The 15,968-nt window shown below is 44.3% G+C and overlaps 1 protein-coding gene across 1 annotated transcript in view; it reads right to left on the bottom strand.

The window, feature by feature from the left end:
- ERICH1 (glutamate rich 1) overlaps nucleotides 1–2,260 on the bottom strand; it is a 75,034-nt gene extending 72,774 nt beyond the window's left edge. Inside the window, exon 1 of the mRNA XM_086460471.1 lies at nucleotides 2,200–2,260. Coding sequence (XP_086316597.1) covers nucleotides 2,200–2,260 — 61 coding nt within the window. The remainder of the gene's footprint in view (nucleotides 1–2,199) is intronic.
- Nucleotides 2,261–15,968: the final 13,708 nt, after the last annotated feature.

The raw sequence follows: 15,968 nt of genomic DNA, 5'->3' as shown, positions 1-15,968 counted from the left end.
CTCACCCCACCAGTGAGTAGGCTGGGGGTGCACAAGGAGTCGGGAGGGGACACAGCTGGGACAGCTGACCCCAACTGACCAAAGGGATATCCCACACCATACGACATCATGGTCAGTTTATAAAGCTGGGGGAAGAAGGAGGAAAGGGGGGACCTTCAGAGTGATGGAGTTTGTCTTCCCAAGTCACCATTACGCGTGATGGAGCCCTGCTGTCCTGGAGACGGCTGAACACCTGCCTGTCGACAGGAAGCAGTGAATGAATTCCTTGTTTTGCTTTGCTTGTGTGTGGCTTTTGCTTCACCTATTGAACTGTCCTTATCTCAACCCTCAAGTTGTGTTGGTTCTACCTTTCTGATTCTCTCCCCCACCCCACTGGCATGAGCGAGCGAGCTACTGTGTGGGGCTTAGCTGCTGGCCGGGGTTAAACCACCACACTGTCTTAACATTTTATGGATTGCTCCAAGATAGCCCATAGATTCCAGTAATCTACTGATAGCAAGCTCAAAGCTAGTGTTGAGTGAAAGGCATCACACACATTGTTTAGAAAGTTAAAATAACCCCAAAGCAACACACCAAAACGGCACACATCAGTCCCTCCCCCACTGACCACTGTTCCTAAAAATACTGTAGTATGTTTAAAGAGTCCTACCCATCTCTTGTGGGCCATACTCTCTCACTGTAGGTAGGAATGGCTGCAAATTAGGTAAGAATTCCTCCAAAGTATAATTTCTAAAAAGAAACGAACCAAAACCAAATGTCTCCCCCTCAAAACAACCCCAAACCACACACACAAAACACAGAACCCTGAAGACCACACTACGTCAGGCTCTACAGATTCAGCTGTCTGTAAGCATCAGTTACCCTCACAGACCTTCTAAATAAAAAGCCACTGGAACCATAATTTCTGCCTCTTCTTTCACTACTATGTTGCCCTTTCTCCTCGGCTGGATTTCTCACCCAGGCACAACATTGAAGCCAGCAATAAAAAAATGCCCAAGATTTTTTTCTCCCCCACCAAGGTTTCAACAGCAGAGTCAGTTACACTTGCTTCCGTGCAACTTCCACACTTAATCACAAAACCCAGGTATTTGTGACTTATTGAACCACAACTCAAATAAAATTTAGATCTTGGTAAGCTATAATAAATCATTAGTCACTGAAAACACCACACATTGTTAATCATTTGGGGGTGGGGGAGCAATATAGCTCACCCACAGCAAAAGAAAACATGTCAGGCATCAAACTCCTTTTCTAATTAATACTTCCCTTACTGATAAACATACACTGATGAAAGAAAAGACATTCACTGTAAAAAAAAAAAAAAAAAAAAAGGGGGGGGGGGGGGATGGGGGATGTGTGTGTCTCTTTTTTCCAGAAAAAGTCTCAAAGTGTTTTCGAAAAATTATGTTGAGCTTAAAACACATAAATAAATCAATCAAGGTCTGGAAGAAGCAAGGTTGTTCTTAAACAACTAAAAAAAGGAAAAAACCTGGTGTTTTTCTGGAAGAACTAAGATGTTTAATATCTGATAAGGCCATTTAAAAAAAAACAAACAACCCACCCACAACAACCCCTAAAACTAAGGAAATGCAATCTCTTTTCAATCCCTATTACAAGTATGAGCTTCCTGCCCCAAGCCCAAGTCATTTGGCTCCTTGCAGAGATGAAAATAGCACTCCTCAATGCAATACTCTCACTGTTTAAAAGCTTTTGTTACCTTTGACTCAATTGGCTGCATTTGATTTCAGTTTTATCTCTCAAATAGGAAGTCTTCCATAGTACTGCTAGACCGTCCTTTGTATGGCATACTAACTTTTGTATCACTTTGTATCAGCAACCAAGGTCGACAACACATACTGCACCTACACCAATCTCTTAACCCCCCTCAGCAGCTTGGACGCCGCTCCATAACCCTTTATGACAGTGTTACCTTGGGGCTGCGCAAACTTTCACGAATAATGGCTACAGCTATAAAGATGCAATTGATGATGCTTAACAGCTATGAATTATGAATCCAGCTGTCCCAGAGAGGATAATCATCCTGCCACCAATACATATAATGACAAACGCTACTACCTCTAGCCCTATTATGAATCATTGGTACACGAGCAACTGAAAAACAAGAAGATCCACAAAACTCAAAAAACTTTGCATTTTCTCAGTTACAGCTGCCCAACCCTACCCTGGCATTTCACTTACCTGCACTGCCACTTACTGTCTTACAGCTATTTAGATCCTCTTCACTAACAATTAGACCCATGACCTACAAGCTCTTGACCATCCCATTTGTTCTGTATTATGGCCCAGTTCAATACAAAATAAAAAGCTTCAGTGTTCACTTGTAACACAGATAAAAGTTTATCTTCCTCATTTTCAACCTACTCCTACACACAGGAGCAAAACCAGCCTTAAATAGAAGCATCTAAACCTTTTTCAGCTCTTTTCTGAGACACATGTCTTTAAAAACATATATAGTTTTACACAATAGAAAGTCAACAATTTCCATATATACTATTGGCTGCAGAGGCTGATCAGATGAGGTTGTAAACTCTTCCAATTTTGTTATTTTATCCTAGGTGACCAAATCTTAAGTCATTACTCCTTAGGAGCGGCTGAAGAAAAAACGAGTGATTTCTAACTTTACATAGTAAAGACAGTCACTCAGCATGATTATTTTAGCTTTCTTTTCCACCCTATTAAAACAAGTACTTCTCTATTTGACCTTTGGTTTTAAACAATTTGAGTGGTTTGGAATTTGTTTCCCACGTTCTCAGCTCTAGAGTTGTGTTTATTTGCGAATGAATGAACTCACTCTTCTCAACTCTCTAACTTTCTCCCAGAGACATCAATTTGTAATTCTCTGGTTTTCCTCAAAGGAAGCCAAACTAGAAGCAAACCCTACCAGTCTTCTCCATTTCTCACAATAGAGCTGCACCTAAAATACAGAGAATACTGTTTTTATACTTCCTTCAAAATGATCACCAGCTGCAGTCAGCCAGCAAACATTTTAAACACTAAGCCTTGCTGTTCGATCTCACTTTCACATCGTTATCCTCACAGGAAGAATTCGAGTTTCAAGATGCTGAAACTGTTCGAAAACTCAAGAGCCAGCCACAAAGTCCCTACAGCTCTTACAGCTCAGCCCTACTCAACTCCCCTTAAGAACAAAGTATCACTTAAAGAACACCTGTATTTTTATTATTGCATTCTTCCTACACAATGCCATGCCTTACAAAACATAAAAGCAAACTAAATGGACTGAAGTTATGCTTGGACAGGGCAAGACTTTTTTTCTTTGCAAACACAGTACTACACGTTATTTCAGAATTGTGCTAACTTGCTTTAAATAAGCCAAGCTGCGTGGTTACTAACAACGAGTACACATGCATATGCACACTGAGAAAAAAGTATTTTCACCTTAAAAATACTTTGTAATTAGAGAAGTACTTTTATCTGATCTTGGCCCCCACCCCCAGGCAGGAACACGCAGCAGCAGGATCTCTCCCTGGCGCCTTCGAGCCAGAGGGTACAGGGCAGCAGCTCCGAGAAGGGCTCAGACCACGAGGCCGTGCCTCTGCTCACCCTGCGCACCCACTGCCCCCGGCCGGCCCTGCCCCAGCTTCACCCCAGGGCCCCTCCCGCGGGGAGGCACCCCGCGAGGCCACCCCAGGCCGCCAGCCTCCGGCTTCCCACCGCCCTCACCCGCGGGGGAAGGCGCCGAGGAGAGGGAAACGCGAGTCCGCGGCGCGGCCGTGAGGGACCGCAGGGGCACGGTACGCCCGGTCGGAAACGCGCCTCAGCTGAGGGCGGCCGAGCCCGGGGCCGTTCACCGCCACCCCGGCAGGTTCCCCCTGCCGCCAGCCCCAGCCAGCAGGCGCGGCAGCAGAGACGGCCGCGCTCGACGCCCTCACCCGGCCCGGCCTTACCTTCCCTCCTGCTCAGGGCCATGGCCCCAGGCGGACAGACGGCCCCTCCGAGACGCCCGGCCCGCCCCGCACCGCCGGCAACCCCGCGCTCGCCCTCCTTCCTGCTCGCCGCTGCGCCTGTCCGTCACGGGACTCGAGGCACGCCATTGGCGGAGGCAGTGGCAGGGGCGTGCCCGCGCCGCCGGCCGGGTAGCCGCGCTGCCCCGCCCTTCCCGCCCGCCGTGGCCGGCGCGGTGCCCCCGGGCACCGGCAGGGGGAGCGCGGCTGCGCAGAGCCGACGGGCGCCGCTGCCGCGCGCGCGGGGGTGCGCGCGGGGAGGGGGGGGGGCGGCGCGCGGGGAGCGGGCGGCGGCGGCGCCCCGGCGGGGTGAGTCGCGGCGGGGTGATGCTGGGCGCACGGCGCTGCTCCCGCTCCCGCTGCTGCCGCTGCTGCCGCTGCCGGCCGGGCGTCGCCTTCACCTGACCCGGCAGCCCCGCGCTCAGCCCGCACCCGCCGCGTTAATAATGCACTAGAATGTCAGCGCTGAAAAAGGTAGGGAGGGAGGGCGGGCGGCAGGGGAGGGGGCCGCCGTCGGGGCGGCGGGTGCGCCGCGCTGCTCTCGGGGTGCCCCCGCCCAGGCAGCGGGAGGGAACGGGGCTGCCGGTGCCGCGGGTCTGGCCGCTGCTTGCGGGGACCGCAGCCGTCGGGGACGGGTGCCCGGGCAGCGGGGCGAGGGCGCGCCAGCCGCGCCGTCGGTTGGGGTGTCCTCCCCCGTCACCAGCGCGTCCGCGCGCCGGCCGTGGCGGGGGTCTCGCCTCGGCACAGCCCGGACAGGACGGCTGCTCGGCGGGGTGCCCCGTGGCGGTGCGGGGCGGCTGCAGGCTGGCACCGGCCGCGGAGCGCGGGGAGAAGCGGCGGGGAGGGAGCCGGGGGACGACGACGGACGGACCCTCCGTGCGGCCGATTTGGCCGGAGGGAGCAGCGGGGCCGGCGATGCTGCGCGCGGAGCCGCAGCACCGGCAGCGATTTAAATTTGGGGAACGCGTGATTCTCGGGGCTGCCCCGCGAGGAGGGGCCGGGGGAGCCGGGGCTGCAGCCGCGCTGCCGCCTGCACCGCTTCCCCCCTTCCCGGCTGCCGTGCCGTGCCGTGCCGCGCCGCGGGGGGCGCGGGTACGTCGGAGGGGCCGCGCTGTTCTCCCCCCGGCCTCTCACAGCCCCCCACGCCCCCCACCCCCCCCAAGGGGCGGCGGGGCCGCAGCCCGGTCCCCGCGGAGGGGGGGGGCGGGTGGCGGGTGCGTCCCGCGCGTTACCGGCGCCGGTTGGGCGCATCTGCCCGGCGGCGGACGCGCCGGGCTCGGCGCAGGTGGAGAAGTCCGCGGGCGCGCAGCCGGAGCGCGGAGGCTGGCGCCGGGGGTCGGACGCACCTGCCGCGCTGCCCACGGTCGCCGGGGCGATCGGGGGCGGCTCTCCCCGGCGGGCGGGTGGTGGTTGCAGCCGGCGTGGCCGAGCGCCTCCGCGGCCCTTTGAAACTCCGTCTGCCGGAGAGATAAAACAATGAAGCAGCCTCGCACTAAAACCGCAGCGCGCTCCGGCCCCGCTCGGCGCCCCGAAACTCGCCTCCTGGAGCGGGGCGGGGCGGGGCGGAGCCGGCGGAGCGCCCGGCGGCCGCCACCTCGGGGCCGGTGCGAGGCGGACGGCCCCGCCGGCGCGGTGCGGTGCGGTGGGATCCAGGGGAGGGGAGCGGGGGGAGCCCTCCCGCCGGCGGGAGGTGCCGAAGAGGCTTTCTGCTGCGGCCCCGCTCTCTGTCCCCTTCGTAACCTGATTCTTGCGCTGCCGGTGCCCCAGTTCCCGCGGCGGCCCCGGTGCCGGTGCCGTACAGCCCGGCGTTTAGCGGTAAATGGGTATGTGCGTGCTTCGGCCTCAACTTCACCGAAACTTCCAAAGGTTTCTGATTTCCAGCGACGAACCTTTTGTGTTTGTTGCCGTTTGTGCTTCGTTACGGCACAGGCTGACATCGGCTTAATGTGCCTTGGGAGCAGGTGATACGTGGATCTCTTCCGAATTAAAGCACTTAGAACGAGATCAAGTGCCCCAATCACTCTAGGCGGTGTGAGCCCAAGAACCAGGCTCTGAAACTCAAGTGCCCTTCTCCGCGCTGGAGTGTCGTTCTGCGTGCTTCGAAGCAGCATCGCAAGCGGAGCACTGGCAAAATTTGAAATACTGGATGCTCCCTCAGGCACTGAGGTGGTAGATGGCTGCGGGCGAGCATCCTGCTGGGAGGGGGGGTCACCTCGGTGTGACCGAGCGCAGATCCAAGGGCAATGACTGAGAAACCTCGTGTGGGGTATCAGTGGCTGAATGCTTTGTACCGTAGCTTGGGATGTGTCAAGGGAGCGTATTGGTTGTACTGGACTCGTTTTAAAAAGCGACTGTGGGGTAGAGCAGGGGATGATACTGTTTTACAATGCAAATGTACTTGAGGTATCAGCCTTCCACATCTGTAATTAGTTTCATTTGTGTTTTATCTGGGAAAAAAAGGTAAAATGGGAAGAGCAGAAGTTTTATATTTCTGTGCTTTCAGCAATATAGCAATTGTACTTTCAAGTAATTTCCAGATGGTTTGCACAAAGCACTGTCTTTTAGAATTACAAGTTTTAGTTGTACTGCATGTAGCTATTTTTACAGTGCTAACCAGATTTCATTGTTTATATTTGAGAGGTTGTTCCCCTCATGATTTTGTATGCTTTTCAAGATGTCTGGTATTGTGGTTAAAATGGACTCAGATTATGTTTAATAGTTTTATGAATTACAATGTTACGCATTGGAGATTTAATTCTGAGTGCTGTAGTCAGACCCTGTGTGATCTGACATAATATTCCTAAGTTAAAGAATGCATTTATTATGCCAGTGTGCAGTTACACACGAAATAAAAACTAGGGCTGTCAAATACATTCATTGATTCTATTTTAGATTATTTTTAGCTTTTCATTTTAGTATTATAAAATGCTATTTGCATTTAGTTACACTTATCTAATTTGCACTAGAACAGTATAGAGCATACCTCTTTGTTAACTTTTCAAAATTTCTAGTCCCTCTGAAATGAGTTTAGATTTCTGGTACAAGTTGAAGGTTATACTTAGAGTCAAGTCATAAATGCTTTAAACGAGCATTTAACAACCAGCAAACATGGACCTCTTTTGACAGAGGTGTTGCGGAGAACGTGTTTTGTCTGTGTAACGTGTAAAAACCGCACAGTTGAATCCAAGATTTGCCGAGTCGGTGGTAATATTCCTAATGACTTAATGGGATCGGAATTTCACATTTGTGTAGGGCAAAGTGCCACCAGTATCAATGGTGATATTGTTGGCTATGCCGAGCTGTTAAGACAAAAATTCCAAGGTCCGTTATGGCTAACCAAAAATTATGTTCTAATAAATTCCAGTATGTGAAGCAAGTTATTTTAATATTAGTTGGTAGATGTGATAGGAGGAATGTACCCCTGAATAGGACATTCATACCTGATCCTGAGGAAAGCTTGGATATTCCATTTCCACTGTGGCCGAACACCAGACAGCGTCCCGCCCGGAGGGTACCCTCTGCAGGCTTGCCTGAATGTTGCCTGTCCTGGTGAGGTTGTCACTCCTCAGTTACAACAGGTTTTTCTGACAGTGGATGTTCTAAGAGGAAATATTCATAGGTGCAGACTGGATGACTAAATTTCAGCTTGACTGAGAGCTTTGTCTGGCTAAATTATGGACATTGGAGTAATTATTGGGATAGTTTTTGTGTGCCTTAACAAAGGTGGTAAAATGTTTTACACCTGCCTTTGGCAGGAACTTTCCTGTTTGCAATTACATGTAGTCAAAGCAATTTCCTTGTATAGCTAGGATAATCCTATGAGTAGTTTTGGTAATAAAAAGAACATTGAAATAACCCCCTGCTTTTTCGGAGGTGTACCATCAGGGGCCTTTTCAAACTGCATCAAACAAAACCAGCTGCTTCAGTTCTACTCCGTGAACGAGACAAGTCTTATTTGCTGCTTCAGTTCATCACTACAGTGAATTTGTTGATCCAGCCATACATGGTGAATGAGAGGACCACTAATTTAGAAAGTTTAGTGTTAGCTCAGTATGGTTGTATTTAAGAGAGACTTTCAGTTCTAGAAATGTATTATATGGTCCAAAATGTCCCACCTGAGTCGAAAATACTCTGTTTGCTAAGTGGGTAATTTTGTTTGAGTAACTACAGAAAAAAAAAATTATATGTAGTTCAGTTTGCCTTGTGAAAATTCATAGTCATCCACGAACCATATGGCTTTCTTATCTCTGGTAGAGAAATACCTCTCTGCATGGCAGATACAGTATGTCAACAGCTATGATCCAATATAAGTAGAAGTGGGCATGGATGAATCAGAATCTCTTTTAAAGTAGACCCGTTGGAGACCACAACTTTTCATATTTCAGTCCATATATATCTCCATTATAGAATTATATTTCCTGAAACAGATCATAGTTCATCACAGCTACTTTCTGTTGTAGGGGCCAGAATGATTCATTAAAGTAAAATAAGTACTCTTCCCATGGTATTTATTTAGGAAATGTCAAGTAGCCAGTTTATTCATTTAGTACATGCTCTGTTGTGATGAGAGGATGGAAATCACCGCAGTTAGAATTCTCAATCAGCGTTTCTACGCATGCATGCATATTTGGTCTCACTTTGCTTTTATCTGTTTCTCACTGTACTTGCTTAAATACTTCTTTTATGTATAAAATTTACTTACCTTCCATGCATTTTCATTCCACGTTTGTCACATTTCTCTGTCCTTGCCAGTTTTGAAAATGAACAAAAAATACCTTCCAATGTGGTGTTGGCCTTTAGCCCTCTACATTTTTTCTTTCATTTTCATAACCATATATTCTTATGATCTAAAGAGACTTTCTTTCCACTTTTGGTAGTAAATGTAGTGTACACCTGCAGTTAGCAGAGATGCCTGAGGTATACCACAGATGGCAGCTCTTATCTCACAAGGGGACTCAGTGTCTTTTGTCTTCAGTAGATGCTGCTACCACTGTGTGTAGATAAAGCAGATAAAATGACAATAATTAAGCACATTTAAAGTATGGTCAAATACATACATAAATCCAACAAGGCAAAAATCAGTAATTTAGAGATTCAGACTGTACAAATGCACGAATAACAGAAAGAGAAGTAGACACCAGAGCTTTCTATCTATCTCTAGCTCCCCATCTTGGGTCTCTCATAGCACCTCCTTCTCCACCAAAAGCTCTTCTACCACTCTCAATTTTGTGTCTTCCATCTTAAATACTCTTTTAAAAAAGCAGATTTGTTATGTCAAAGGAAAGAAGAGTGTCCTAGGGTTGTCAGATTGACCTGAGTTCAGTTTGAACACAAAAAGCTGTTGCAAGCCAAAGTTTGTTCTAGCAAATGTAAAGGTTAAGTCTTGATAATGAAGCTGAAAATGGTTAGGAAAGTGTAAAACTAAGAAACACAGATTTAGGGAGAAACTGAACACCAGTTTCTTGTGTAGTGGTCATTTAAGGTGTCTCTGATACATATTTCATCTTGGAAGCTGAGAGGCTGCTCGAACAGTGTTCTGCCTCTGGAGTGCTGCCTTTCAGAAGGAACAATGCTCCTGCATTGCCCTGGAGAGGCAGTAGGTCAGTATTGAGAATAACAATTCAAAACATTTTTTGTACCACGTCCTTACTATCTTTCTTCTTTAATTTAAGTAATACTGTATTTTCAATAATCCCTGAGGTGTGGGGGAGAATGCAAATTAATTGTTTAAGCTGTCTGGAAACTATTTGCCCTTAGCATGCCAGGGTTTTTTAACATGTTGATTTCCTGTATGAGGTTTATTTTTGTGCAATGAAGGTCAGCTGAATTAGTTTCCTGTGATTCTTTACTTTTTGACAGTATGACTTGCATTGTAAAACTTTCTAATGCCTTAATAAGGTTATGCAAATTACATATAATAAAATATCAGCGAAGTCTCCAGCAATTCTCCTGGTTTTGCAGCTGGATAGGCTGGTGATTTTTCATAGAAACCATATACGCTGTTATTAATAATGCAGATAATCAACTTACCCTTTAAGGAAACTTTGTCCAAACCATTTCACTCTTGCATGGTCATTTTTAGAGTGCATGCAGGGTAGAGAAGTATGTTATTGTATTATTGTGTGTTTTACTGGCAGTGAGGAGTAGAAAGGACTTCCCAGCCTTCATGCCTGCCTCCTAGTTTCACAAATAGCCTATAAACACAACACTAAACAAATAGCTTCAGTCGCCACCAGTGGGAGGTTATTTGTGACCCTCTGTTTTTTCCCCTGAATGGTAGACAGTACAGAGACAATCCCAAGTAGTTACTACTTTTTTATTTCTTGCTGCATAATCTAAAAACTGGGGGGGGGAACCCCCGGAGGATCTTCCACTTTCACATTCTTATTGATTTATGGCTTAATAAGTCATTGTGATATAAAGCTACAGAGCATAAACACTCTTACTCTACCGAATTTGTCTAAACATAGTCCAAGTAAGATAAGAGATGACACCTTTGCTTCATTCACGCAGAGTGAAATTCCTTCCAAAGAGCATCAGTATAAGGCCACCTTTATCTTCTGCGCAACAGCAGATTTCACTTAAATGAACAAATATATTGTTTAGCTTTAGAGATTGATAACAATTACCCTCCCTGATGAGCAGGATGGAGGACAAAGCTTACTTTTCTTTCTTTGATTTACTTCCCTTGATCTTGCAGCCTTTCAAATCCTGCAGAGTTGAAGCTACAGGAAGAATCTGGGCCTTTTTTTTTTTTTTTTTTTTTTTTTTATGCTAGAAAAGGAAATGAAAAAGCACAATCAAGTTTCTTGAAAAGACTGTGTATTTGAATTCTTTATCATAACCTTAACCAGGCTTTCTCATGATAACACGATGTAGAGGAAATAATATGTAGACTTAATAATGCTTATTTGTTTTTTTAAAATTGGGGCATGAAGACATCACATAGCGAGAAGATGTTACATATAAGTAAGAAGTATTAATATCCTCTAGCTGGGAAGACTTTGGCTCCCATTGGTAAGAGTGACACAAGCTTCACCTTCCCTCTGAAGGAGAATTCAAGCCCCTCTGATGTTTCCAGCTCTTTCTGGCTGCAGGACGTGAAACTGATCTTCTCTTTGACTGCGACTTGTGGCTTTGTTATCCAGCACCTGGTCTGTTTTTTGGCTATTTTGGGGTTATCTTTGCTGTTATGTTTTACCTAAGACATTTTGAAAAGGTGATTGTTGTGTTCCTGTTATGCATTGTATACACTGTAATTTGATTTTTATTTCAGCCGGAGGTTTTGAGCTCACTTATTTGGGGGTCTGTATACAAATGGTGTCATTTAGGAAGAGCTACTATAGTTTGTGTTCATACCGCGAATGACCAATATTAGTTTTCAGAACTAGAAAAATTATTGGGTTTAAGAGAATAGCTCTGATACTTAAGAGATTAATTTTCAAATAACTAATATAAGTGATGTTTTCTTAGTAGCTTAACAGAAATTTAAATTTACTCTTTTCCTTTCTGGAACTCAAATGGATAAAACTGCTACTTTTTAGTTTTAGTAGGCTGAGAAATTAAAGTGTTACATACCAACTAGGCATGGCGCCTTCACACACACTAAACACGCAGTTTATTTAAACTTCAATATACTACGATTTGTAGATCAGAGTGTTTTTTGTCACAAGTATCTGCAGTTTATAGCATTATATGCAGAAAAGGAAGCAGTACGTCTGAAAATGCAGCATTGCTTTTGCTGCCAGTCCTGAAATGCATTGGATTCTTTAGCGTGTCCCACCTCCATGCACATCTGCTTTTATTCATTATGCAAGAGATGAGTATAATGGGCGAGGTGTTTCAAAATAAATTGTTTTGATAAAGTTGAAGAGGGATGCAATTAGTTAATATATCCTGCACTTCTATAATAATATGAATGGTAAGTAATTTGATAACAGTTTTCTTAAATGGTAATTTAGAATTTAGTACTCCAAAATCTCAATGTACATGACAGTTCTAAAAGAGAAAGCTTGTCTCTATGTTATTTTTCAGCCTTGTTCCTCTTTTTGTGAAGTGATGCATTCCTATATTGCACTGACCTTTCTCAGGAAAACTTGACCTATCTACACTTCAAGGTTTCAGCTGCAATGAGATTTAGAAACTTACATATTACTTTATGAATTCAAAGGTACATACACTGACCTTTGAAAACAATGAAACAGATGACCAAAGCATTACAATAGATCTAAATAGTTAAATTCGATAGTTTGGAGGCCTGTTACCTTTCTTTTCAAATTAAGAAACGGTAGATTAATTTTGGATGCTTCCCAAAGTTTTTCTGGTTTTCCTCCCTAAAAATGTTTCTCTATGGCTTAAATAAATTGTTAAAGGTTACATAAATCAGTGGAAATATTCTTACATCCACCAATAAAAGATCTCCTGTAGTAATGTGTGTTCATTCTTGAGGTCATTTATAGTGCAGTTAATGTTCTGCTATATTGCTCGTTTTTGAGTTTTCTTTTTGACGTACATTTCATTCTTTTTCTTAATTATTTTATTTCAAAACAGCATCTTCATTTTTTGATGCTTTTGGAGGTTGTACATTCCTTATGAAATGTTTCATCTGATACATTAGTATTTTTAACATGTACTGTGCTTATGATTTAGAGCAGGATGGAAGTCACTCTCAAATACTCCTTGTTGTGGATAAATTATGAAACACACTTTCTTTGCTAACTTGTGTCAGGTCTCTGATGAATTCCCTGTGATTTTTCTATTTCTTTTTGCTTTCCAAAATTGTCATGAATTGCTGTGCTAAAAATGATGCAGAAAGAGCAAAATACAAAACTGAGAAGTGCAATGTATGCCAGGCTGTAGAATGCTGCTTTGATCAATAAAATAGAAAAGTTTCTTCTATATAACTGTATCACATTCAGACTGCAGTCTCTTTCTGGAGCTTTCCTAGCATCTGCTTGTAGGTAACTTTCCATTTAGTTGCATACCCAAGTAATGTAATACATTTTATTTTTCTTTTAAGTTTTTTAGAAAGATAACAAATGCCTTTTCCAAACTTCCTTTAATAGAATGTTTTCTATGTGTTTATTAATGTCTTTAAATTACACTCCATTATTTTAAAAACATTGTGGTATGCTTCCTAATTTGACAGAATTTCATTTAAAATGTCCTGACAAATATCCATCTGTTACTCCACAGCATGTACATGGACACTGAAACTTAGTACAATAATGTGATGCCCGAGCACCAAGGGAACGTGTGAAGACTTACGTTCTGATTACAGCGCTGAAATGAAAGCTAACATTTTGCTTCACTGCTTGAAAGATCAGTGTTCTTAAGTACAGCTTGTCATTTAACATTTGTGTTTTCCTGCACTTTAATGTTGCAATGTGTCAGCTGAAGGGTGAGCAGATGCAAGAGCAAGCCCAGGTTAATGTTGGAAAAAAGGGAGAGTATTATGGAGGGGTTTAGGGAAGCATCGGGATACTGCTTGGCACCAGAAGAAAAGGAGGCAAATGATCAAGGATATAGACGAATGTGTCAGAATATAACAGTGAAGAGTTCCTAATAGGGCAGTACAGGGGATAACTGTTTTGGTTGTCTTGTTCTGGTTACATGTAAGGGGCAGGAACAAGCTGCATAACGTCTCTTTCCTGAGGTATCGTACACGTTTCACAAAGCACATCATGAAAGACTGACAGACTTAAATATTTTCATGTGTACAAGATAAAACTGCACAGACTATAGAAACAGTCATCAGCATCGTATAATGTGTCTTGATACCTTAAAAATGAATAGAAGGCGCTCAGGTGATGTGAGGTAGCTGCCAGGCTGCTTTTGTAACGTTCTTTACTTGGAAAACAGATTACCCGTAAAATAGGGTAACTTGTCAAAAAACCCCACCAGGAAGTCATTTACTGCAAGAAAACATTATACTGCTCTTAATTTCAGTTGCACAATTCCACAAAATGATGAATAAAATTTGCCTTTCTTTTTCAACATCTTTCATGGGGCTGGTCCAAGTTACCCTGAAGAAATATCTTACTCGTTATTATCACGACTTGCCATGTAAGCTGCGTTCCTCTTGACCAATGGAACAAATTTTTCCTACATTTCTGATTTTGGAGCAGAAGGAACAAAGTATTCTTGGCAGACAGGCTGTTCCCATGTGAATTCTCTTCTGAAAGACATCAGTGTGATCATTAGTCTTATTTTTTTTTTCAGAGCAAAACATAAAAACATCTTCTCCAGGCTTGTCTTCCCTTTGTAGATATGTCCAGCTCTTGTAATCACTACCACCGGTGAAATCTTTTCTGAAAGATTTGCAAGAAGTACTAGAATAAGCAGCAATGTATGTCCTGGTTATGAAAGAATGATGGATCCACTGAAATATACTCCGTAAAAACTTCTTGATGTGTTCCCTTTCAAACTGTATCTGTGAAAATTTACCATCCAGTACTATTTGTTGGCTATAGCTACTAATACTGTGTGGTTTAGAGATCTAGAGGATTTTTTGGTATTCTTCTTAATTGATTGATTTTTCATGTATTGTTTTAGCACAGATCTGTGCAAATCTATATGCTATAAACCTGTTAGAAAAACTGACTGTATACATAAGCAACAAACTGTGATTATACCCAGCATTTATATACCTTTCACAAAGGAGAGTGGAGAAAGAGTTAAGATTGCAGACCTAACAGTAACTTTTCAACATCTTTAGTATCCTTTGATTTCACAGAAATTTTAAGAGTAATTTAGATATTCCTGGGGGGAGATAAAAGAAGTGACTAAAGTATAATAAAATTAAACAAAACAAAGTGGAAAGTCAGAAGATAATATAGAATCAACAATACTGAGCAACAGCATATTAGTATTCATATAGTCATTATGAAGATGAAACTAGTAATAATTTCACTTTTTTCCATATGGAGGCAGTTAATTGTTTCTAAGTCTATGGAAAAACTCATGAACTGAAAGGCTAAAATAGAATAGAACTGATTCCTCTAAAAATTGAAATATGATATAATATCATTTAGTGGTTATATATAGGATTTTTTCTTCCTCACACATGACTTAAAACTTTTATTCAGAAATCAATAAAAAGAATTTCCTGGAATATTGCCCGTTGTCACCAGGAAACAATGACATCTTTCTCAATTTCCTTGATAATAACATTTTCATTGTTCATTTTTGGTTTTGTTTTTTTTTTTTTTCCCCACAGCAAACTGCTTGGCAATTTCAGCTGGTGTTGAAGTGATGTATTTGTGAATTCACTTAAAAATCCCCTCCACATGTGTTTGTGCCTGAACCTGGGCCTTCACTTAGTTTCTTAATGCAGTAAAAGGGGCTGACTGAAATCTCTGTTTCCATTTGTGGTTTGGTCCCTATGAAAACTTCAGGCTTTCTCTTGCACGCTGGCATTTTATTCACTTTACCTGTGCTTGATTCTGTGTCATTTCGTGAGTCGGGGGTGAAGGAAAAAGCAGCATCCTCATTTTTGACAGGAGGAAACATTTTGATAGCACTGGTTTGCACTAGCGACTAAATGTAATTGGGCTCCCATTAAGGCCCAGCATCACTTGAGATGCCTTGGCATCTCCAAGACACCCATGCAGACCTGGCTGGTACAACAAAGACTGGTTGGTGTCCAGGTAAGGGGCACCGAGCACCTCTCAGGGAGTGCCAGCTGCCCAGGATGGCTGCCTTCTGCCACTGCTGAAGAGCTCAGGGCCACATTAGGGACTCTGGGTAGTTGCCCTTCTGCTCTTCAGCCGTTGCTCCAGAAGGGTCCCATGTAACCCATGTGCCCTATCTGCTAACTTGATACATATCTGCCAACCTCAGGTATCTCGAGGTTTCCCAGATAACACCAGGAACCCATTTGCAAGCAATCAACTCCTGCCCTAGGCGTGTGTTGCCATCACACCAAGGGGAGCTGTTTAAGAGGCTATACCTAACTGTAAGCATTGACTTTGATGGAAAGAACTT

The sequence above is a fragment of the Leptosomus discolor genome, chromosome 2 (genome assembly GCF_034619465.1).
Source record: "Leptosomus discolor isolate bLepDis1 chromosome 2, bLepDis1.hap2, whole genome shotgun sequence".
Taxonomy (NCBI): domain Eukaryota; kingdom Metazoa; phylum Chordata; class Aves; order Leptosomiformes; family Leptosomidae; genus Leptosomus; species Leptosomus discolor.
Note: the sequence above shows the minus strand (reverse complement) of the source record. Positions and strands in the feature narration are given on the sequence as shown.